The sequence below is a fragment of the Lygodium microphyllum genome, chromosome 28 (assembly GCF_053477565.2).
Source record: "Lygodium microphyllum isolate KBCC chromosome 28, Lygodium_microphyllum_v1.1.10, whole genome shotgun sequence".
Classification (NCBI taxonomy): domain Eukaryota; kingdom Viridiplantae; phylum Streptophyta; class Polypodiopsida; order Schizaeales; family Lygodiaceae; genus Lygodium; species Lygodium microphyllum.
The window spans coordinates 77,879,562-77,904,474 of NC_141162.1; the positions used below are offsets into that span (position 1 = coordinate 77,879,562).

General features: G+C 38.0%; 1 protein-coding gene and 1 pseudogene across 2 annotated transcripts; one reads left to right on the top strand and one right to left on the bottom strand.

Annotated features, from left to right (window-relative positions):
- Nucleotides 1–9,186: 9,186 nt before the first annotated feature.
- On the bottom strand, nt 9,187–9,898 carry LOC148011636 (26S proteasome non-ATPase regulatory subunit 4 homolog pseudogene; annotated as a pseudogene).
- A 2,463-nt stretch (nt 9,899–12,361) lies between these two features.
- Nucleotides 12,362–19,630, top strand: LOC148011637 (uncharacterized). 2 transcript variants are annotated; one of them, XM_087670015.1, is made up of 12 exons: nt 12,362–13,065; nt 16,324–16,470; nt 16,569–16,680; nt 16,772–16,857; nt 17,085–17,188; nt 17,277–17,314; nt 17,473–17,708; nt 18,002–18,095; nt 18,229–18,419; nt 18,505–18,724; nt 18,828–18,995; nt 19,333–19,630. In XM_087670015.1, exons 1-12 carry the CDS (start codon nt 12,823–12,825, stop codon nt 19,536–19,538), a joined length of 1,845 nt encoding a protein of 614 aa, XP_087526141.1. In that variant the 5' UTR covers nt 12,362–12,822; the 3' UTR covers nt 19,539–19,630. The 2 variants fall into 2 exon arrangements, with proteins under 2 accessions (XP_087526141.1, XP_087526140.1); XM_087670014.1 differs by having other exon boundaries at nt 12,364–13,065; nt 16,772–16,863.
- Nucleotides 19,631–24,913: the final 5,283 nt, after the last annotated feature.

A 24,913-nucleotide genomic window follows, 5' to 3' on the forward strand; every position in this document is an offset into this window, starting at 1 on the left:
GGTAGTCCTAAAATAGGGACAAAGTACATGGTTAGATAGACTTGACAAATTTCACAAAAGGTTACATCATTTAGCTAAGTAACACACCTAAAAGCACTCACATTCTCACTCAATCATTCACTCTCATGTGAAAAAGAAATCACAACGAGAACACAAGTGAACCATCTAATCAAAAGGAAAAATGGATAGTGGAAGATAATGAGACACAATTACAAGAGAAAATAAAAATGTCCTATTATACATATTGTAAGATTTCTCCATAGCTATGCACATAATTGATGAAAATCATGGTACAACTAATTGCCAAAGAGTAGAGTTGAGAAAGAAGAGTGCATGAGAGACCAATTGGGTACAATCATCCTCCCATGCATGGGTGAGCACATCCTTCATGCATGTATTTATTTACTTTTACCCTCATGGTACTCAAAATACAAAAGACGTCCCAAAAATAGGTCACACATTTCTCTTCCTTGCATTGTTCATCTTTCCCAATTCTTTTCTCCAAAGTGGACCATCTTTCCTAAAAGTAAAATAAAAACTATCAATCCTAATCTAATTACGACATACATCAATAAAATAATAATTCTAAGCTTTTGTAAATTATCCCGCAAATAATCACTAGTACTTGTGTGTATATAACCATCACGCTAAAGAGCGTGTATCCAAAACAAAATAACTACGTGTTACTCAAGCGCCCAATAAATATCCCTTGTGTGCTTATGCAATACATGAAGGGAGGTGAGCCTTGAAGTGGAAGCACGAAGCAAAAGCAAGAGCTATGGTGGAAGGAGAGAGAGAGAGAGAGAGAGAGAGAGAGAGAGAGAGAGAGAGAGAGAGAGAGAGAGAGAGAGAGAGAGAGAGAGAGAAGATGTAGGAATTCAATAGTTACAATGTGTGATCGGCCTTCCCTTTATTCAAACATCATTAAAAGAATAAAGAATGAAGGACAATGATGGGCGCCCGCCACCTGCAATGTACAGGTGTGTGGGTATGTGGGTACTATCAGTGTAACTAATACACATGGGTGGTTAGGCACATGTGCCTTTACCCCCCAACAACCTCCTCATTAAAAGGCGAGTGTGCCCCTAGCAAGGAGAGAACAAGAAAAAGTGACAAAGTACAATAGGTTGAGGAAAGACGTCATCTCATCCAACGCCCATCAACTTCCTAAGGAAGGCCAAATGCTCCATTGAGAGACTTTTGGTGAGCAAATTTGCAGGATTTTGGTCAGTTGAGATCTTGATAAGCTCAATAGATTTGTCCTCAATGACCTCTCTCATGAAGTGGTAACACACCTCAATGTGTTTTTCCTTCGCATGGAAGACTGGATTCTTGGCCAAACTGAATAGCACTTATAGAATCCGAATGCAGCGTAGGGACCACATCAATAATGCCAAGGTCTACCACCAGATGGCGGTCTAATTAAAGAGCCTCCTTGTAAGCCTCAATGGGCTACAACATACTCTACCTCTATAGTAGATAGGGCCATGCATTTCTACACCCTCTAGACATCCAAGAAATAGCACCTCTAGCAAAGATGAAGACCAGAAATGGACTTTCTACTGTCAGCATGTCTTCCATAATCAGAGTTAGTGCATTCCATGACTCTTATATATTGGCCACCATAACAAATGCACATAGATGCTATGCCCTTCAAGTACCTCATAATACCCTTAACGGTGTCCCAATGCCGTCTACCAAGTGTAGTCATATAGCATGCCACAACTCCCACTGCAAATGCTCTGTTAGGATGAGTGGCTATCATGGCATACATCAAATTGCTCACTGCGGATGCATAAGGGATCTTGGCCATCTCAATTTTGTGCTCATCAAACTATGGACAATCGATCAGACTAACCTTCACGTGAGAAGGTAAAGGATACCCAATGGGCTTAACATCCTGCATATGAAATTGCTTAAAGACCTTTTGAATGCACTCCTTCTGTGTGACAAGTAGAGAAGCCCCTTAGAGTGATTGCACATCATGCGCATCCCAAGAATATGTGAGGCCTATCCCATGTCCTTCATCTCAAAGCTCTTCTTGAGCTGACCTTTCAAGGCATCCAACTCATCACAAGCACTACCAGCAATCAACATATCATTCACATAGAGGATCAAATTCATAAGACTACCATCACGAGCCTTCTTTCTGTATAAACACGGATCCATATCACTGTAGGAATATCCCTGTGAATGCATGAAAGCATCAAACTTGCAGTACCATTCCCTAGGTGCCTACTTAAGGCAATAAAGACTATTTTGCAATCTGCATACGAAGTGTTCCCTGTCATGTTTTGCAAAGCCTTGCAACTGCTCCATGTAAATCTCATCATACAAGTCCCCATGAAGAAAAGTCGTCTTGATATCCATCTGTTAAAGATCCAAGTCAAGCTGAGCAACCAAAGCTTGTAGCAAGCATAGGGTAGTCATCTTCACAAGAGGAGAAAAGACTTCATCAAAGTCCACACCATGTCGTTGCTCGAATCCCTTAGCAACCAATCTAGCCTTATATGCTAGCTTGGGGCATCCCGGAGTACTTTTCAACTTGTACACCAACTTGCATGGCAAAGTTTGTTTACCGCTAGGCAAAGGAACCAAATCCCATGTATGGTTTTTCTGTAGTGAGTCATACTCTAGGTGCGTGGCTCTCTCCCAAGAGGGACTATTGTCTCTACGCATGGCCTCATCATAATTAAGAGGCTCACCATCATTTGTCACCATAACATAATCCATAGAGGGCTGAAACTGTGTAGGATGCCATCTATCTCTAGTAGACCACCTCAAAGCTGACTGTGGGGTCTGTATATGCTGTGGAGCATTAGGGACCTGGGCCACTGGTGCACCAGCTCTGTTGTAGACTATCTAGTTGGTTGTACAGTAGTAGGAGGCTCCTCCTAAAATATCACACTACATACCTCAACAACATGCTATGGCTACTTATGCATTTCCTCCTCATGGAAAATAACATCACGGCTGTGGATAACCTTTTGAGCCTACGGATCCCATAGGCAATAGTCCATCTCACCTACATCCCCATAACCAAGAAAGATGCATTTTCTAGACTTAAGATCTAGCTTATTGCACTTGTTCTTGGGTACATGGCAGAAAGCCTCACAACCAAATATACACAAATGAGCATATAAGGGAGGTTTTCCATACCATACCTCCTCTGCAACCTGATAGTCAAGAGCAGTACATCGGGACCAATTTATCAAGTGTATAATAGTAGTAATTGCCTCAGTCCAAAAGTGTAATGGTAAGCCTGCCTAGCTAAGCATATTGTGAACTTGCTCCTGAATTGTCCTATTGATGCCCTTAGCCATACCATTTTGGGGTGGGGTGTATGATGCGGTCAACTAACACTTAATACCCCTCTCATCACAAAACTTCTCAAAGGATTTAAAGATATGCTCACCTCCCATTATTTGACCTTAGGCATTTCAGCCTATACCCACATTAGTTCTCAACCAAAGCAAGCCAACGCTGAAATGTAGCCAAGACTTTCAATTTCTACTTAATAGGATATGCCCAGACGTTATGCATATAGTCATCAATGAAATTAACGAAATACTTCACTCTATCTAATGACTTGCAAGGCATGGAATCACATACATCTGAATGAATGTCAAAGGGCCATCCATATGTGTTATGCTAGACTTTTTACATATATTGCATATCTACCATATACACAATGATTACAAGACTCAAAGCACTTATAGTCAAGGTGGGTGAAAGTTACTACAAACGAGTAGGCATTTTCATTCCTTTCAAGGTCATATGCCCAAGGCAACAATGCCAAAGAGATACACGTGGAATTGCATCCATTGCCAAAACATGGTCAACTAGCCCATATACAAGTAAGGGATATAGAGTATTGGACTTAGCACCACATGCAATGACAAGATTCCCATGGGTAATCTTCCATGAGGAATCACCAAAAGAAACTAGATAACTTGCATCATCCAAAGTGCGAGCAAAGATAAGACTCTTCATGAGAGCCAGTACATGACGTATATCATGAAGAGTAAGCATGCAACTCGAACATCACCAATAGCAACTATCTCTAATGCAAAGTCATTACCCAAATGACAAATCCAATCAAACTACGATAGAAGTGAAACCACTCTCTATGAGGGATCACATGAAAAGAAGCCCCTAAATCTATCAACCAACACTGAGTATACCTTGACAAAGTATCAATCTGCTATTGTGAAGTATTAAGAGAAGAAGCTGCAAGTATGAAATCATCATCAGAAACAATCTACACTACATTAATCTCTTCAATCTTAACACTAAACTTGCTAGGGACAATGCTCCGATCATTGTTTTTGTCATGTGCTTTACCCTTGCCCTTTTCTTTGCACTTGTCCTCACACATTTTATGGCACTGTAGCCAAATATGCCCTGCTTTCCCACAAGAATGACAAGTTAATGAGGATTTACAGCCATGAGACTTACTGTGAGACTGCCCACGTGATTGAGAAGGAGACTTTCCACGTGACTAAGAGCGAGACTGTTGAGAGTCTTTGCCACGGCGATCATTAGCGCCCCTACCATTATTGCCTCTAATTGTCAAAGCATGAGAAGTGCGGGAAGCATAGGCATTCCAATCACAAAACATTATCATTAATCTTGTGTACGATGCAAAAATGGCCTATAATAGTGAGGAGCCTATTTGATCTTTAGATTTCTATCAATCAAATTTAATTGGTGTTTTTCTATGTGTAGCTATACCAAATCATTTTTAGTAAATTTAATGGCTCGACATTTCTTATTAGCTTGAATAGTATATCATAATTAAGAGAGTTTAATATATTTAGTGATATCCACTAAAATTTTCTTATGGCTAGATGCCAATGCATCAGTCGTAGGATAATCGAAAGTTATAATAGTCATAGGAATGGGTAATTTCTTGCCGTAGACAATCTTAAAGGGTGCTCAGTTAATTGCAAGTGAGGTGTGTTATTACTAGTAAATTGTAAAATAGGCACATATTGGTCCCAATTGTTAAGTTGATCGATTATGTAAGATCGAAGGAGATCTAGGATAGTGTTATTTTAGGATGGAAAGCATATGTGAAGTCCATTTTGAAACCTAAGTTCTTGAATAATGCAACCCAAAAATGATTACAAAAGCGATGATCACGATCAAATAAAAGAATTTGGGGAAAACCATGGTACAAAAAGATAGTACTAATGAGAAGCTTAGAGGCTTAAGGAGTAGTTAAAGTGTTTTTATAGGGAATAAAATAGGCTTGTTTGCTAAACTTATGAACAATGGTCCAAATCATAGCATTATGGCTTGAAGTAGTAGGTAGACCAGTGATGAAGTCCATGGAAATCTATTCCCACTGAGACTAATAGGGATGGAGAATGTCATAAATAAAACAAATGTTTTTCCATGATGTCGTTTAATTCTTTGATAGATAAAGCATTATGATACAAATTGAGCTACATCATGTTTTAAATTAGACCGAAAGAGATTATTTGCAAGTAGTTAAAGTGGATTGAATACCTCAATGACCCATATAGGGTGGTGCGCATGCAGTTTGCTCATAGCCATGACTCTAAATGGTGTAGATACAAACAACTTCTTTTGGAAATACAAAATTCCATTAACAATAATATAATCATTGAAATAGTAATGTTAGAATCATGCATATGATGCCATACATTGCAAAAGTCAAGATTAGAAGGATAAGTAGAAATCATGGAATCAAAAGATTGAATTTCTATTGAAGAAACATGATTTAAATAACTAGTTTTTATTTTGTCAAAACCAAGAATATGATGAGTAGAAACATGATTGTAGGGCCAATAGCTAAGAGCATTAGTTGCAACATTAGCATGTATTGATTGATATCGAATCTTAGGATGGAAGTTCTAAATAAAAGAAGGCTATTTAATATGCATGTCAGAAACTAATGAGATTAAGATAAAAGGTGCTTTATGGCTTGCTAAAACAATTTTTATTAAAACTTGTGAATCCATAAGGTAATGTTTCCAAATATCTAGAGCATAGACAATAGCTACTAATTCTTTATCATAGGTGCTATAATTTTGCTTGGATGGTTTCAATTTGCAGCTCTCGTAAGCAATGTGGTAGTCATTCTACATAAGTACAGCACCTATTCCTAATCCGTTGGCATCAATGTGACAATAAAAAAGAAAGGTCAGTTAAAATCAAGTAATTTGCAATATAGGAGCATGCATCAAGAAATATATAAAAGAATCGAAAGATTTTTGTTGACTAGATCCTCAACTAAAAACAATAATTATTATGAAGTAAAAGTGTTAGAGACAAAGCAATCAAATAAAATTTATACACATACTTTTTGTGGAAATTAGCTAAGCCAAATGAACTTCATGCACATTTCTAGAGACAGGGCATTCATCAATAGTACACACATTCTTTGGATCAACATCGATGCCTTAGGCTAGGATAATATGACATAGATATTCAATTTGATCTTGAAAGAATACTCTTTTAGTAGGATTAGCATACAAGTGGTTAGCTTTTAGCAAATAGAAAACTATTTTAAAGGATATTTATGTTTGCTTTTCGATATACTTAAAACCAAAATGTTATCAAAAAATATAATGATGAAATGTTGATAACCAATAAAATTTTTGCTCATAAGCCTAGTAAAAGTGACTGGTGCACTTGTTAAACCAAAATGCATAACAACAAATTCATAGTATCCAAATTGGATGTGAAAAGTAGTTTAACCAATATCAACAATGTCCAATATAATTTGATTGTATCTTGACTTTAAATAAATTTTACTAAAAATTGAAGGTCCCTTAAATTTATTTAGCAGATCATCAACACGAGGTATAGGATACTGATTTTTGATAGTGACTTTGTTAAGTGCCTATAATCAATGCACATGTGATAGGTTTTGTTTTTCTTCTCAATAAGAAGTACATGTGATCCAAAAGGTAATGAGCTAGGACAAATGAGGCCTTTGTCTAGAAGTTTGGAGATTTTCCATTGAATTTCCTTTTTGTGAAGTGAGTTGTGCCTATAAAGTGCCTTATGCGGAGGAGAAACTCCATGAAATAGTTTAACATTGTGGTCTAACTCTCCTCAAGAGGGTGGCAACTAAGGTGGATAGTCATTGGCATCAAAGACCCCATGAAGAATGGGCACAATGGGATCATCTTCATCTTAGATAGATGGACTTTGTTATGCTTCCTATTTGTGAAGGATGTGAGTAATCTTGCCCAAATTGTGATGTAGGAGCCAATTTGTTGTTGAAGGGTAATCTCTAGAATCAGTGGTTCAACATTCATTTCTTTCATGTTAGAAGGCTTTGTCATCTTCAAGAAACAAAAAGCTTGGTTGATGAATAAATCCGCAAAGGTATGTGTTGTGTGAATAAGCTTTAAGAGCAATTAGAATCTTTGAAGTATCCTTTGGAACAGTGATTACAAGAGGATTACAAAGGAATAGGAGCTTGATAACAAATTTTTTACTAAGGTTCTTATCAAAGAACTCTTCATAGTGGAATTCGAATGAAGAAGGGAAAATGTATGCACGAATAACACTTAATGTAGCCCACAGAATGGAATTCGTTGAGTGTGAGCAAGGCCATGATTACTAGTTATTGTCAACCCTTTGTTGTATAGAAATAGTAGCTTGAGAAGCCTCATTGCATGCTCGAACTAGATCTCATTGCCCCGCATAAGAATAGTGCTTAGGGGGAGTGTTATAGAAACTGTAGTGAGAAAGGGGATTTATGTAATGTCCACCCCCTCTCTCTACTCCCCAAAAGTATGCAAGTGCTAGCTAGCATTAAAGAAGCTTTTAAAAGCTTCTAAGCTTTGTCTTCATAAGATTTGAATCAAAATATTCTTCAATTTTTCCTTTTTCTCTCTCTCCTTGTCAAACCACTATAAGGAAGGAAAAGCACATATAGGTGGTATTGCTACTAAATGTATATGTGAGAGAAAAAGAGCTTGAAAAAGAGCCCTTTGCATAGGTCTATCTCACCTTGGAAAGGGTGAAATTGACATTTCCCATGCTGAAGGCAATAGACCACTTTGTAAAAGCTTGATCCCATAGATGCTTCACTGATGCTTGATGGTGAGGATATACAAGTCCTTGATGATGGATGGATGCCTTGATCTTTAGGGAGACCTTGAAAATGATGCACAAGCCAATCATTGTGCTCTGATACCAATGTTGCAAGAATTGTACATAGCTTTGCACATAATTGATGAAAATTCATGGGACAACTAGTTGCCAAAGAGTAGATTTGAGAGAGAAGAGTGCACGAGAGACCGATTGGGTACAATCATCCCCCCATGCATGGGTGAGCACATCCCCCATGCATGTATTTGTTTAATTTTATTCTCTTAGTGCTCAAAATACAAAAAGCATCCCAAAAATAGGCCACATATTTATATTTCTTGCAAGCTTATCTTTTCCAATTATTTTCTCCAAAGTGAATCATCTTTGCTAACTAGGTTAACACATGTAGCCACATGCTTTTTTTAAAATGGATGCATATTTTGTTATTATGGCATCAACTCTATGTTGTTGGTAGGCAAGAATGAGTATAGTACTGGACCATCGAAGCAATTATTATTGGTGAAATATTATTTGTATGAAGATTATAGTTGCTTTTGTTATTATGGCATCAACTGTATGTTGTTGGTAGGCAGCAAGAATGAGTATAGTACTAGACCATCGAAGCAGTTATTATTGGTGAAATATTCTTTGTATGAAGATTATAGTTGCTTTTGCTAAATCGAAGACTGCAATGGTAAGATAGAAGTAAATGAGTAAATAAGCAATTATTTATCATTAAACAATTCATTAAAGCCTATATAAATAACTACTTATTTAAAGCTAACATGTTAAGCCTAACACACATAATTAACCTATTTATAACTTAAATAGTTCAATCGAAACCAACAATTAGTAGTTTACTAATCAAATACTTTAATTAAAACCAACTCATTTAACGCTTAACTAACACCCTTATTTAAAAGTAAACTCTTAAGACTAATACTTAAGTAACCCCTTTATTTACTAAAACTACTAATAAAAAACCTTATAACTCCGTTAGTTCAATTAAAACTAACCCTTAAGATTCAAAATACATACTAATTAATGGCAATCTCTTTACATATCTAAACTAATCATGGATATCTAAACCAAGTAGGCCACATAGCCTCGCTAGCTATTAGAACCACTATCAAAACTAAAATAATGTGAAATGGACATTGTCACATTAGATACACTTCTATCTTGCACATCTTGAGAAGCCTTTGCAATAGGTTCAGCTACCCTTTTGGCAACAGCCTCTTGTCTGGCACGTTCTTCTTCCATTGATACACATACGGCCAATGGAAGTTTGGGTTTAAGTTAGGATCCACCCTGACTCAAAACCACGTACAGTACCAATTGTTGTGGTGGTGGATTCGGTTGCAACCCTAACAAAATTAGAAGTAACAAAACCATTGCTTGCTTCTCCATTGCTTGTGAGAATAGGAGAAGATAGAAGCACATATGAAAGGACACACGAGCCAATTAGCACATGTATGATATGACTAGAGTCATTACTATTGACAACAAACAATAGTCCATCTAGTTTTTTTTTTAAATTTTCATATTTCTCTTCACCAAAATCCACAATGCCCAAGGACACATTATTATTTTTGAACTTCTTTCCAATCGTTTTCAGGGTCTTCTTATCAACAATAAGTGGGCTCCCAACAAATAAGACAATTCTTTGATGTTAGTGTTTGTTTTGCCTATGCTTCAAAGCCAATTGAGCTATATGTATAGCAAAGGTCATGTTTGCATCTCCCCCAATCTCCATACCATGCAGACAAGCCAAAATTTTTACTTTTGAAGCATAACAAGCATGCCTACACTTCCTTGCCATAATCAAAATCCAATGACACCCTTTAGAACTCCAACATCATTGCCATCATCAAAACTCCAACGGTATTCTTAGATTCAAGTGAGTTTTGGCTCTAGAGATGAGATTCATAGCATTAGTTTGTGGTTGAAGACTCCATTCTCAGGATTCAACTGAGATTGAGTTTTGGTAGAAGGGGGTGATTGCCAGAGTTGGGTGGCCAACTATTCATCATTTGTGCTCATAAGCTAGGATTAAGATGACACAATGATTTCAAGATGTGAATGTTATATTTGAGAGCTCTCATGTTAGAGCTTGGCACAAAGAAAAGTGAAGATAGGCAACTTGCCTACAGTAGGGCGAAGGTCTTTTGGAAGAAAGAGAGGAACAATCTTGCTTTTATGAGGATTACTTTTGTGCGAAGTTAGGTGTTTGGTGTTGCTTTTGCAAGGAGCAATCCTACTTTTGCAAGAAGCATTTGTTTGTGACGGTGCAATTTTTGTGAGGAGCGTTGTTGTAATAAGTGTTTGTGATAGCCATGTTGCTTTTATGATTGCTTACTTTTGCATTATTTTGAATTTTACCTATTTCGTTGCAAGTCTAAAAATATAGACAAATAAAAAATCAAAGTAAACGAGAAAAAAATAAAGACAAAATGTTATATAATTGCATATGTAAAAATAAGATCTAAAATACTAATCCTAATCTAATGAAGATATCCATCAATAAAATAATACTTTTAGGATTTTATAAATTAGCACATAAATAATCACTAGTGATTGTGTGGATACAACCATCATGCTAAAGAGTGTGCATCCAAAATAAAATAATTAGGAGCAGCCAATAAATATCCCTTTGTGTGCTTATGCAATAAATAACCTTTGCACACCATAAACACCCTTTGAAAAATAATATCTTCACTTGATAATATGTTATACCAAGCACAAATCACATTAGTCCTTGCTATTTAACTACCAAGCATGAGCAACAAGTGTCATACATAGGCCTACATATGACAAGCCACAACATCTGATATTTAAATAATATTGAAAATCCACAAAAATAATTTAAATCACCATCTTATTTTCTTGTAATTTTGATAATAATATCAAAATGATACAATTAATTGTGCTGAAGGCTCTATCCACCTATCCACTCCTACGAACTTCAATGGTGGCTTATACATATGCTAGATGGGGGACAGTTAGAGGTATGACCACTCAATGGAGCTATGATGTGTTGGAGCGTAGTATTCTCTGTCTATACAATGTGGGAAGTTAAGAGTCATACACACATGTGAGTGGTTTGCCTTGACTCACTGTCCACAAGGTTTGACTAACCCACCAGCCTGCAACTACATATACGACATATGATGGTCTATGGAATGATTGTTGTACCATCGAGCTAGGGATTCTCTCCATTGACCCTTGTTGGGGGGAGAGTGCAAAGTAGACATATAACTTTACACACAGTGTATACCACTACCTTCATTAACTCTTTCTCACTTGACCCCAATGGTCAAGTCCACAACCATTTGGTCTACAAGGCATATAACTTTTCACATAGTGTATACCAATACCTTCATTAACTCTTTCTCACTTGACCCCAATGGTCAAGTCCACACATGCCATCTCATAACCATTTGGTCTACAAGGCTAGACCAATTGGTCAAGTCCACACAAGCCATCTCATAACCATTTGGTCTACAAGGCTAGACCCTATGCAGTGTCTAAATTGGGAATCCTACCAATGCCTTATGCCCATCATGGCTTCTAGAGGAAGATGGTTATACAATTCTCTTGCCAAGTCCCATAGGTCACGTATCACTAGCTTCTTGAAGATGTTAAATGCATCAACAACACATCATAATCTCTCTCTCTTTTAAATGCATGCTCTCAAGTCTCTCCTTTGCTGCAAGCTTCTCTTGACACCTAGACACCTGCACACACTATCTCATATAAAAGAGTAGACATGGCATTGCTCTTGTGCATGCATGTGCCCTTGTTCAGAAGCATTGCCTCCTTGTTAGTTGTGCCATGCCATCAACATCCTTGAGAAATGTGTCAATTCTTCCTTTGTCCACTTCTTAATGAGAAAGTTAACATTCGCCCATTTATTGTATGTGTGTTCTTGAAGGAAAAGTCATGAGAGGAATCACCTTTTACCTACTTAGTAGTAGTGATAATAACAATAATATATACCTTATAAGTATTCTAGAAGGAAAAGTCATAAGTGGAATCACCCTTTACGTGCTTAATAGTGATAATAATAATAATAACAATAGGATAATCACACTATAGCACAGGGGGACATTATAAAAATAACGATAATGATATTTTTGTACTAGTTGCATCATGCATGTTTATACTAGCTGCATAACATTATATAATACTATAATAATAGTAGAAAAGGCAATGCGCCTAACATAAGAATAATTAGCAGTGAAGATGCCCACCAAAAGATCTTTTGGGAAGGACTTTATAACGAATCAAATTTGAAAGCCGAAACTCCCTGTATAGTGCAGAGTCGGCCGACCTGCAGGTGTCCTGCAGAATTAGGGTTGAATTAGGGTTTAGGCCAGGGGTCTGCCCCTCTCCCTGTGTCTGATAAGTCGGGTATAGATCTGACTGCTTGGTGCTGTATCTATCACACACACACACACACACACACACACACACACACACACACGCACCCCGGCGTCTTGATACATCAAAAGCTCCACTTCTGATTTTATTTAATCGGATCATAAGCTAACCTTGCCCCAGCGCAGCTCATCAGAAAAACCCTAGCTCAGTTGAAACGCAGGCTTTCCGTTTGAATTTTGCTGGTTTCGATAACCGGAGGGCCAACTAATTCACGAACCTAGCTGGAGCACCAGATTTCGGCAGGAATTTTGCAGGATTCAATCGAATCGTGCAGGCGTAGCTGAATCGGGACAGTGTATCTCTATGGCTTCGCCTGGTGGTGCTGCCAGTGATGGCGTTGTAGCAGCAGTGGCTGCAGGTGGTGGCGTTGCAGGAAGAGCCACAGGTGGCCGCCAGCCTCCCCAGCAGCAGGGCTATGGACAGATGCTCTTTGGAATTGTCCGGATGGCGATCTTCTGGTACTTCATTTCGCAAATGTTTTCGCCCAAGAAGCCCTCCAATCCAGCCATGCTCATGAACAATCTGATTCCCAAAGGGGAGAAACTGGTATGGACCAATACCTTGTAGTCAACCAAGGTTAACGAAGTTGATTATTTGCTTGTTTTCTCTGTTTTTTAATACAATTAAACAATTTTGGAAGGCTGGATCTGTTGTATCAAGATTATGTTTGAGGAGCATGATACTATAGTTCTGTATAGTGCTGGGTATATGATAGGCAATCGTGACTTTGCCAAAAAGAAATGGTGCAAAGCTTGAAGAGTGCTTAGTATTTCTTACGATTGCCAACAGCATTACTAAGTATTAAAATGGTACCGTTGCTTAGAAGGTGGCTGCAAAATATATGGTGGATTTAATATGTCTGTATATGCAGCAGTTTAGCTACAGTTGAGGTGAAAATATTGCACAGAATTCCAATTATATAAGATTGGAAGGTCAAATAAACATATAGAAGGTAACTGCAGAAGATATAATTTAAATGGGGTTGGAGACATTATCTGCATATGCAACAGATTAGCTAGGGTTGAGGAGGAAAGTTTGCATACATTTTATGCAGAATTCCAATTGTATTAGATCGGAAGGTCAAATGAACATAGAAGTGAACATATAGTGATTATGTGCAATGTTCATAGTTTGACAAGGCATGTACGTTCGTGTAGTATTCCAGCAAGATTGTTGTAGGTTATGCTTTTGATGTGTCCTATTGCATGTGCACATCATCACACTATATTATCTACTTAGTTTGTTGAGGGTTTGTATTTGAGTGGATGGGGTTTGTCCTTTTAGTGGATAGGGTCTTTTGGCTCCCTAAATGTGGTGGATAATAATCTCACTAGAGGCTTAGGGAAGGAAGCCATAACTTGTACTTTGTTGTTTGGTTATCTACATCATCTTCAATTTCCTGATTATTCTAGTAATGTGCAATAAGTGACAGTTGCATATAATAAACATTGCAATAGGGCTTAGAAGATGATTGGTGGATCAGCCTCCACAACCTTACCTATATGCCAGATGTGAGTTTCAGCCTCTTTTGATGCTGCACTATTTTTCACATGCCACACAGGAATCTCTCTAGCCCACCCTCCCCCACCCTCCCCCCGCAAATCCTCTCTTGAACGAGTGGGTCTTTTGTTTGTTTTGACAAGACTACCCCCTTCTCTATCCCAAAAAGAAAGGCTTCTTGTACTACATACCCACATGTGCATGTTTTAGTGCCTCCCTTTCAACCATTAAATAGCGTGGGAATGTTTTCCAACTTGTAAAGCCCCCTTCAACTTTGATGCTTTTTGATGGTGATCTTTTGTAGACATGGGGTTGTGATAGCTCGTAGGTGGTGCTATCTAAAGCCTTTTGGTATCAGGAAGTTGGCACCAATTATGTTGTTGTTATTTGGGTGGATTTGATTGTGTTGATCCAGATTCCATTTGGAGCTATTCCTTCAAATTATGTGAAGGGCATGAGCTTGAAATGGAATGCCTTGAGCAAGAACCTGGACTTTACTTCTTCAAATTATGTGTAGGACATGATGCTGGAAAGGGAAGGTTTCAAACAAGATGCGTTCCCTTGCCTTTGACAAAACAAGCTCCTTCTCCTTTTACTGTTTATTGTGGTTGGGTTTGGATTGGTATTTTACTTTTTCCATGGTCTATATCCACACTTACAATAGAAAACCATATGTTTACGAAAGGGTAGATTGAACTTACTTCATCTTGTTAATGTTTGGGTTTTCAATGGTCAATTTTGGGAATTTTCTGGTTAAGCATATACTTAGTGAGAGGGAGAGTCCTTAGGAAAGAGACATTCCTTAGATCTCAGTGTGGTTTTAGGATCTCAATTAGGTTGTTGTTTTGGAACATTAGTCCACACCGTGTTGATGTTGAGATTGGATTTGAATCCTAGTCATATGAGGGACTTTGCAATGGAAGAGATACCATCTAGATTCTTCATCATCTTAAGCTGTTGGGGACAGATGGCCAATGTAAACATGTAAACCTTCCAGTTAAGTATGCAATGGTGCTTACAAAGTGAGATGGGTGATTTGGTAGGGAGAAAAGGTGTTTTTCAATAGAAAGAGGTCAAAGCCAATTTTGTCCAGAGGAAATGAACGAGCTTCTTTTTCAATTGCATTGCAAAGCCACTTGCTCCTAAAACTTCGGTGGAGAAGGTTCTTGTGTTTTTGCAGACAATTGGGGCTAAGAGAAGCAGCTGTATTTTTTAATATACAATTTTCTGTGAGACTAGAATCACTTTGATAAAAGCCTAACATCCAATATCAGCTTTAAGCAACTAATACTTTGGTTTAGGAAGATGACAACCTAGAGTTGGAAGCGACAGTGAAGTTGTCTTAATATGTAAGCCAAATTATATGAGAAATCAATCAACAAGGGACCGGGATTGGGATTTTGGCCATGATGCACCTTCTTATTTCTAACATGGTAGTAAAGACATTTTTATGAGTCTAGATGCTAGGAACTCAACCAATGTGTGACTTAAGGGCAGATTTGCAAATGCAATCCATGCTTTTAGAGAGTATCATTTATTGGGACTGAATTGTAGCCTTTTGACGATGTTTTCGACACAAGTGTAGAGTGGATATCCTTTATGGTAAGATCAATTGTGCGAAACTTCAAATTAAGTATGCAATGGTGGGGAAACAGTAAGATGGGCCACCTCCCATCTATGAGAGGGGCTTTTCTACACGATCTCCTCTCTCACAAGAACTTTGGCATAGTTACTGATTGAATCATATGAATGTAAGGTGATGTAAAGTTTTGGCTATGTAAGTATGGTAATGATATGGTTGTACAGCAATTAAAAAAGTCATTTTTAAGAAGTCTATTTACTGTGCTTTAAAAAATATCTTGAGGACATAATACTACTTGTCTTTAGATAATTCAATACTGTTTGGTTCTTAAGTTTTATTGAGGCCTAATGTTGTTGCACTTCTTTTCATTCTTATTACTGCCAGAGAGGCGAGTAAAGAGATTATAGCAGGTTGTGAAGCCTCTAGTTATTTGAGTTATGCTTCTTGAGTGAAAGCATTTTCAAGTCGTCTATTTTAATGTGCTGAGGATAGTACTGCTTTTCTTTAAATAACTTAATACTGTTGGGCTCAAGTTTTATTGAGGTCTGATTCTGTCCCACTTCTTTTCATTCTGTTTGCCGCCAAAGAGGCCAGGAAAGAGATTTACAGTAGGTAGTGAAGCTTTAGTCATTTGCATGATGTCACTTGAGTACATTTTTATTCATGGATGCCTACTGCAGAGATAAAGCTAGTAGCAACCATTTGGTTTCTCACATTTTCAGGATATGTGGCTCTATCTTTCTGAGGAAGGTCGTTTCACTGACTTTGGAAATGAGAAGTCTCTGGTTTGGCATGAAACAAATATACCATATGCTGTATGGGGACCTGAGAGTGTTCGTCATCATCGTATTGTATACCAGCCTTCAGAGGTAATACTTCAGCTAGAATTGTTGACCACTTTGTCCTGTGATACTTTTTCCTGTCTCTAGGATGCTACGCCTTGTCTTTCTAAAACAGTATGGTGCAGGTGGTGAGTAGGAATGCAAGTGTTTTTGCTCACATATTCTTTGCACGTTCTGGGTATACTGCTGATCCAAATGATCCTGAATATGATTTGTTGTCTTTTGGCAGATCACATTGTAAGTGCAGGGTATATTCATTTTTCATGCTACAGATTATACTGACTACCAGATTTCTTCTCTTAATGTTCATCTTACTTCCTTGGTACAGCACTTTTGGTGTATCTTCCAAAACCGAAGGTTGACAAGCGAAAGAGTCTTCTGGGTGGTGTGAATGGGGATCAAGCACATCCAGAGGTTGTGGTATGATTTATTTACTTTTTGGTGGTTTTCTTAGCTATCCATTTTTGGTACATCTCTAAGCTATCTGTTTCAGGCAGCTTCATGCATTGTTTCTTCTCTGCATTTTCTCGAATTGTCAATATTCAGCAACAACGTTGCAGCCAATCTGTGAATAATCCGTCCCGTAAGTTTTAAAATAAGCAGACATCCTGAAAAAAGACAGTTTGATATTGTTTCTCTAGGAAATATCAGATAGTTCAACACAAGTTGAGGATGACGGCTCACCTGAGTATGTACCTTACTGGAAGCCAAATGTCACAATCAATTTGGTGGAAGACTTTACACGGTATGTTTTTCTGTCTTAAATGAGATCTTGTTAGCAAAGGTTTGATCTAATCCTCTAGTATTGAATCTGCTCATTTATGTTTTTGCAGCTATTCAAAAACTGCACTACCTCCTCACATTGCTGAGAGTATCCTTTGACAAGCCAAGAACTCTCTCTCTCTCTCTCTCTCTCTCTCTCTCTCTCTCTCTCTCTCTCTCTCTCTCTCTCCAGATCTGCACTACTTATGAAAGCATGTATGGTCCAGCTATGTAAAAATTGTAGTTAAGCCCTTGATTTGTACTCAGACTTGAAAATTGATGAGAAGACAGGGAACTATTTTCCCACGATCTACTTCAATGAATTTTGGTTATTGAGAGACAAACTTGTACTCGTAAATGAGAGTATTGATGAGCTAGAATTAAATCTGGAATTTGGTCCAATTGGCTTGAACAAGTGGCAACTTTTCCTCCACATAGACCAATCTTTCCAGATTCATCGCAATTATGGAAGTATGCTTGAAGGAGAAGCTGATGAGTTAAAGGTATAATGAGTTTTGTATTTGTCTTCAGGCTTTTCCTGTACTCTTGATGACTCTGTTACAGTTGAATGCTGTACGGATGCCTACATTTCTGTGTGATGTGTGCGTGCATTGTTGTATCACTGAGAGTGTGCATGTTTGTCACATGCACATTGTTGTATCTTTTAGTGTCACACTTCTTGATACATGAGTCTGCACATGTGCATGTGTGTTTTTGAAGATTTGGATGTTTTGCTTGCATGGAATTATGTAGAAGCTGCAGTTATGATATTGAATTAACATTTACAACTGGACAGAGGGTTTTTTTGGAGGGGAATCCTTACCTGCTTGCCATAACAATGTGTGTATCTTTGCTGCACACAATATTCGACTTTTTGGCTTTCAAAAATGGTATGTGTATGTCTTCTCTATATAAGAATGTTTAAGAGCTTTCAAGATGCATGGTGATTTAAATAGCTCTCTGAGATATTTTCATAGCAACTGGTAAGCTTTCACTTAATTTTTGCTTTCTATACACGTGCAGACATCCAGTTTTGGAATAAGAATAAATCAATGGAAGGCCTATCTGCCAAATCAGTGGTAGTCAGTTTCATCTGTCAGCTTATTGTCTTCCTGTATTTGTTGGATAATGAGACATCCTGGATGATAATTGCAAGTTCTGGAGTTGGATGCTGCATTGAGTTTTGGAAGATTGGCAAAGCAATGCATATTGAGGTATTTTCTCCCCCTTTGTTTATTTGATAATAGTAACTGAAGGTGGCCATTGACTCTGCAACTTTCGTGCTCTGTTTTCATCCAGGTGGATCGAAGCAGAAAGTTTCCGCTTCTTAGGTTTAGGGATCGAGACTCATATGCAGGCAACAAAACAAAGGAGTATGATGACATCGCAATGAAATATCTATCGTACTGTCTATTTTTCTTGGTTGTATGCTTCTCCATCTACTCTCTTATGTACGAGCGCCATAAGAGCTGGTATTCATGGATATTGTCCTCGTGCACAAGTTGTGTTTACACTTTTGGTGCGCTCTAGAACCTTTTCATTATATCTGTTCTTTTGGTGCAAGTTTTGAAAATTTTGACATCTCACACATCTGACATACATTTGCTAAATCGGAATGGCAGGATTTATTATGATGTGTCCACAACTGTTCATCAACTACAAGTTGAAGTCTGTTGCCCATCTACCATGGAGACAAATGACTTACAAGTTCCTGAACACAATCATTGATGATCTGTTTGCATTTGTGATCAAGATGCCAATACTTCATCGATTATCTGTGTTTCGTGATGGTATGATCTGTTTTGCATGTATATGATTTTTTTTGATGTTGTTTTAAAGAGAGGCCTGAAAAGTTAATCGTTAGTACCTTTAATGTTGTCATGCCTTAAGGCTCTCAACATATCAAGGTAAGTGCATTTTCTTGGTGAAGCCTTGGTTCAAATCTTTCAACAAGATGTCATGAGACTAACCTAACCTAACTACTTTGCTTAGTATAGAAGCATGGACTCTAGAGTATACTCTAGCCATGCATGAATGAATGTTTGCATTGAGAGTGTGGTGTACACAGACACATGCATGTGGGCTTTTTCTTATGCATATTCTGATATTTTCCTTTGTATTTGTCAGATGTGATTTTCTTGATTTACTTGTATCAACGTTGGATCTATCCTGTTGACAAGAGCCGAGTCAATGAATTCGGTTTTGGAGGCACTGAATGTGATGATGATAGGAATGGAGAAGTGATTGCAGCAGAAGGCCAAAACGAAGTAGCAAGGATAGCAGATGATGACAGGTCTCCTGAGAGCTCAAAAGAGAGCAAGAAAACCAACTAGTGTGTAAATGGGTGTTCACCCTCAACATTGTAGAAAAACACTCAATCGTGAGTGTAATTCCATTGCAATCAATATTAATGATTATCAAATCATTCTATGGGTTTCTAGCATGTCTCATTCGAAATTTACACGGACCAGTTCAAATGAGTGAGGATAAGAAACACAGTGCCTTGTGATTGAAGGGGCAACCTCTGTTTACGCTGTTGCGAGCAAGTATCTAGGATGTCAGTCAGGTGAATTAAACTAGCTCATGATGTTAATGTTGTTTCAAAAGTGTGTCATGGGCAGTACACATTGAGTACTTTGTCATCTTAGAAGTGGCAGAACACAGCATTATGTGTTCAATGTGGGCTGTTGTACTCTGGGTTGTGTTGACAGTGTTTTCCATGTGGAGTCACTACCGCATGATTATCTCCTGCATTAAGTTTCCTCTTGTTTAAATATGAACAATGTATCTGTCTTCAACTTGGGGTGGAGATAAGGCCACACGAAGGTCTGTGATTCTCTTGGAGGTTATCTGTAGTTTCCTTTTCTACTAGCTCATCTGCTATCTTGGTAATGGCAAGGCAGATGGCAGGGCCTGTATTATCTGTGGTTACTTGTGCCTTAAAAAAGTGTTTTTCTCAAGAACAGTTGTATCTGTATTTGATGTGTATGTTGTCCAGTATCCTTGTCTCAGCCAAGAGATGATTTTTCCTACAGCAAAGTGCTGCATTGTAGAAGCAGCAGTGGCTTAAGGGAAGAGGACGGGTCAGCATGGGAAAAATTTGGAGGGAAGCTGGATTCACAATGAAGAGGGGAGGGCTTGAAAATGGGGAGTCACATTCCACCGCCACCTGACGTGACTCATTTGAATGGGTATTTAGGTTGAGACTCTGATTCCAATATTCTCACTATGAGTTTGATGAGTGCCATAGGAAATCCGATGGAGTTCTCAACCATCCTTGCTTGAGAGGCACCAAACAATTGATTACTCCAAAGGAAGGATGTCTGTATTTAGACAGAAGACAGAACCCTATCTCCATCACCTCAATAACCACTAGGAAGAATGTCAGAATTTGACCTCCCATCATGTCCACCACCATCACCACCACCATTTTCATTTTACCAGCGGTGTCAGCGGACACAATTCCCTTGTTTAAGCTGAACTCTTGTCACTTGGCATCACAGGCCCTTAGGTAGCTGCAGCAACAGCAGACAGCTCTCTTGTTTAGCCTTACATTGCTTGAGTACGTTCCTAAGGGAATCAGCTCTAGGAGTTACCACTAACATAGGGGAATTGCTGGTGGGATATGGATACATCGCTCTACATCAAAATTGTGTTGTACAAGTATCTTTGGCATGGCCAGCTCAGTTTAACATGCAATTGCATAACCCCTTTCTCTCTCGTTTGGCCTTACCAGTGCTTGAGTCCCTAAGGGCGTCAGCTCTAGGAGTTAGTACTAACATAGGGCAATCGCTGGTGGGATATGCATACATTGCTCTACATCAAAATTGTGTTGTACAAGTATCTTTAGCATGGCCAGCTCAGTTTAACATGCATTTGCATAACTCCTTTCTCCTTTCTACTATATGGACGTGCTTATATTGCCTCATTCTTACTTGCTGGAAGTTATAGTGAGCCTTTTGGGGCATTTAACATCTTGACTGAGTTTCAATTTGACTTCTTGGATGTATTAGACCTAAATGTATCTGTTATTTTGCCATCATTATAATGGTTGCATGGTGAAATAAATTGTTGTTACGATTTCTTACATTAGAACCAGAGCATGGAGAAGGAGATGTGTATTTATCATTGTTATGTCAGTCATTGTTAGAGAGGCCAAATACCCCATCACTTTATCACAGATGCTTATTCAGCTACAGCAACAAACAATTCCCTTGTTTGGCATTGGCACTGCTTTTAAAGTACATGCCCAGGGCAGTGAGCTGTAGGGGATACTGGTATATGGAGAAAGTGCTATTGTGATATGCATACATGACTATACATGATGGAGGCATTCTCTGAGTACGTTGGGTGTGACATGTTCATTTTTAACATACACTTACAGATCTACAAAAAGATGGTAGTTAGATGGGGGTTCATGGACCTGTGCATTCACATATGTTATGGTATTCTAAGCAAGAAGAATATCTAGTATCTAACAAGTTTTTCTCAGAAATCCATCAAGGTGGGTAAAGTAGCATTTATGCTTCTGATTACTTACAATACTCTTTTTAGTTTGTGTGGAGAATTTTGTGTTAAGCCTTTGGGGCATTTAACGTTTTAGTTGAGCTTTTATTGTACTTACTCTATGTATCACAACCAATGATACATACCAAATTTTGTTGTTTATCACCCATGTTCATGATGGTTACATGGTGAAACTAATTATTGTTATTATCACGATGTGCAACATTTGAACAAGTGCTTGGAAAAGGAAACTGATGTTTGTCATTGCCACGTTAGTCATTATGGTGAGTGCATATGGAATGCCAAATAGGGGCCAAGTAAACTTGAATCAAATAAGATGGCCAGACAAAATAGGTTGTAGGTATACTTAAAAGGCTGCAATGTATGTGGTCCAAGCATTGTAGATGTGTCACCATTAGATAGCCTAGGTTGGTGCATGAGTATGTCTTGATATTTGTGAAGAAACTAAACATGCATTTATGTAAGAAAGAGATGCCAAGTATATTAATGCCAGATAGAGATGCTTGCTAGCCAAGTGAAGACTTTGAATCATGAACGCTCTACCTTGATATGCATCTCAAACGTTCCACCACCATTAGTAGTTGCATAGGTCGTGTGCCATAGTTCGAGTCGTAACTTCATTCACAAGGCTTGTGACTTATGCTTTTTGTACTCACCACCCTTTTTGGATGCCTCCTTAAAAATCCCTGGTCACCATGTGGAAAATCTTAATGTGTGTTTTTTAATGTTGTGATGTAAATTATTTGGTTTTTGATATGAAAACACAATTGCTAGATGCATTTAGAGCCATATAAATACTCATTTTTCACGGTTTGGACTTCGAATTGATCATTCAACGAACTACAAATCTCTTCATGTGATATTTATGCCGGCCTCAACATTTCAAATCATAGGGGTCCAAAAGGTTGTGCACAATGTTCTTGTCCAAATATCAAGTATGTGCTACATTAGTTGGATGAAACCTCACATTTAGGACCACCATTGGCTTGGATAAGAAAGATAGAGTCTCCCACTTTGACAATCTTGAATTGGTTGGTCACATAAAGGATGGATGTCTCATGCACTTTGACATTGGAACTTAATGTCTTGCATATTGCCTAAAGGGCATGGTTGATGTTGTAATCCATAAATATTAATCATTTTGCTGTTGAAAATGTGCCTTGATCAACCCCTCTCATGTATGCACCACTTTCTTCTTTGGGGTTAGAGTTTCATCTTTACCATATCTAGATGTACCTTTGCTATCTCCATCATTCTTAACTAGTATGCATCACTTCTTGGGTAGGGCTTAGGGTTTCACATGTAACATAGATGTATGTCTGTTATCCTCATCGAATAAAGTTTATTAGGGGTTCCCTTTTGTCTTTAGGTCTCAAGTCTTCATAAGAAATCAAACACCCCATACTGCCATTCCTTGATTTTCTTTTTTTTGTCATCTAAAGCTCCTTGCCTCCCTTCATGATTTTTGGCTTCTCAAACCGCACAAGTTCTAACCAATGTTTCATGCACAATATATGAAACTTGTTTTAATGTTGTAGGGTTCATTGTTGCAACTCACTATAGAAGGGTTTCCATGATTAGGTCATCAAATATATCTTTTCCAAGCAAGTAATCTTGTCTCTTTGCACTCTTTAAATACTAGATTAGCCATATTGAATAGACATGAAACCTAGGGCAATATCTTGTTTTTGAAGCCTCCCTTACTAGCCAAGACCCATGCATGCTTTTCCATTAGTTTCTTTTCCTTGGCATTTGTGTAACATATACTTCGCTTTGTCTACTTGCTTAAACAAAGGGAAAAATGTTTGTCTAGAAAGCCACATGCTTATTGACAACCCTAAACCAGGTCAGTGAGTTCTTGTTCTTCTTTTGCACCTCTATATGTCTCATAATCTATTGTTCCCGCATTGTGCTTTGTTGACTTCTCATAATCTCTATAGGCATTGAGTTTCCTGTATGTGAGTTCCTCACCAACAAAACCCTATGTGCATGGATGCGATCTCATTTTCATTCACTTTTGCTCTATGCCACCACTTTCTTATTAGGGACCCTTACACTACTGAATTCTCCCTTGCTACATAAGCCTCTATAGTTTGCATATGGCTAAGTGCTTTTTTGTGTGTCCTCTTCCATAGATTTCTTTATGTTGGCATTATTTTCTCCTAATTGAACAAAAAAGGCTTTCTCTTGCATCCATGATGTTGCTAGCTTTTAGCTCCATGAGGCCATGGAAACTAGTTTATAGATATTCACATTCTTTCAACATTGAATTCAACAACTCCCAAAACAACACATGATTGGTGAGTGTCCTATTCCAAGTTCTTGGAGATGGTTGTAGTCATGAGTTCTTGCACATTGTAAGAACTCATGATAATTATCATGATATCATAAATCTACATCTTGTAGATATGCAATCAAACCACCTTTCTTAGGAGACCATTATAATGCATTGTTTTTCAATTTTGACATTTGGAGAATACACCCAATTCATTCTATGATTGAAACATGATAGCTTGACTTGGTGATACATCGAACATGATTTTGAGGTGGGCTTGGTTGATAAGTGTCCGTTGTACTTTAAATCCTTGCCATCAATCTATACACCCGATTCATTCTATGATTGAAACATGATAACTTGACTTGGTGATACATCAAACATGTTTTTGAGGTGGACTTGGTCAATAAGTCTCTATCATACTTCAAATCCATGTCATCAATCCTAATTACCTTGCGATAAGTAGGGGGAAGCTAAGAGACAACATTAGCATGCATTTTTGAAGAACCTTTCTCACCTGTACTTGTCTTTGACTGTTGTGAGTCTAGCATGAAGACATTGAAGGTGACACTTTCCAAGATCCATGGTATTGCAATCCATGCCATGGTGTAGTTCTTAAAGCATTCAAGATCTAAAAAATCTTCAAAAGTACTATTAAGGTCTTGTTCCTAATCTCTCTTCTTTGAGGTGATATATCCACATTAGAATTTGGAGTAACTTATCTCAAGACAAGTAAGCCATCACAATTGGTAATTTTTGATATGAATCACTCACTAATGAATTTATTTCTAGCCACTTCTTCATGAAAAAGTGAATAATTAGCCAAGAGGAGTCCAATATACATAACATTCATCACCCTCAATATCATGTTCCATCTATATCCAAGTTAGCCGAGAGGAGTCCAAT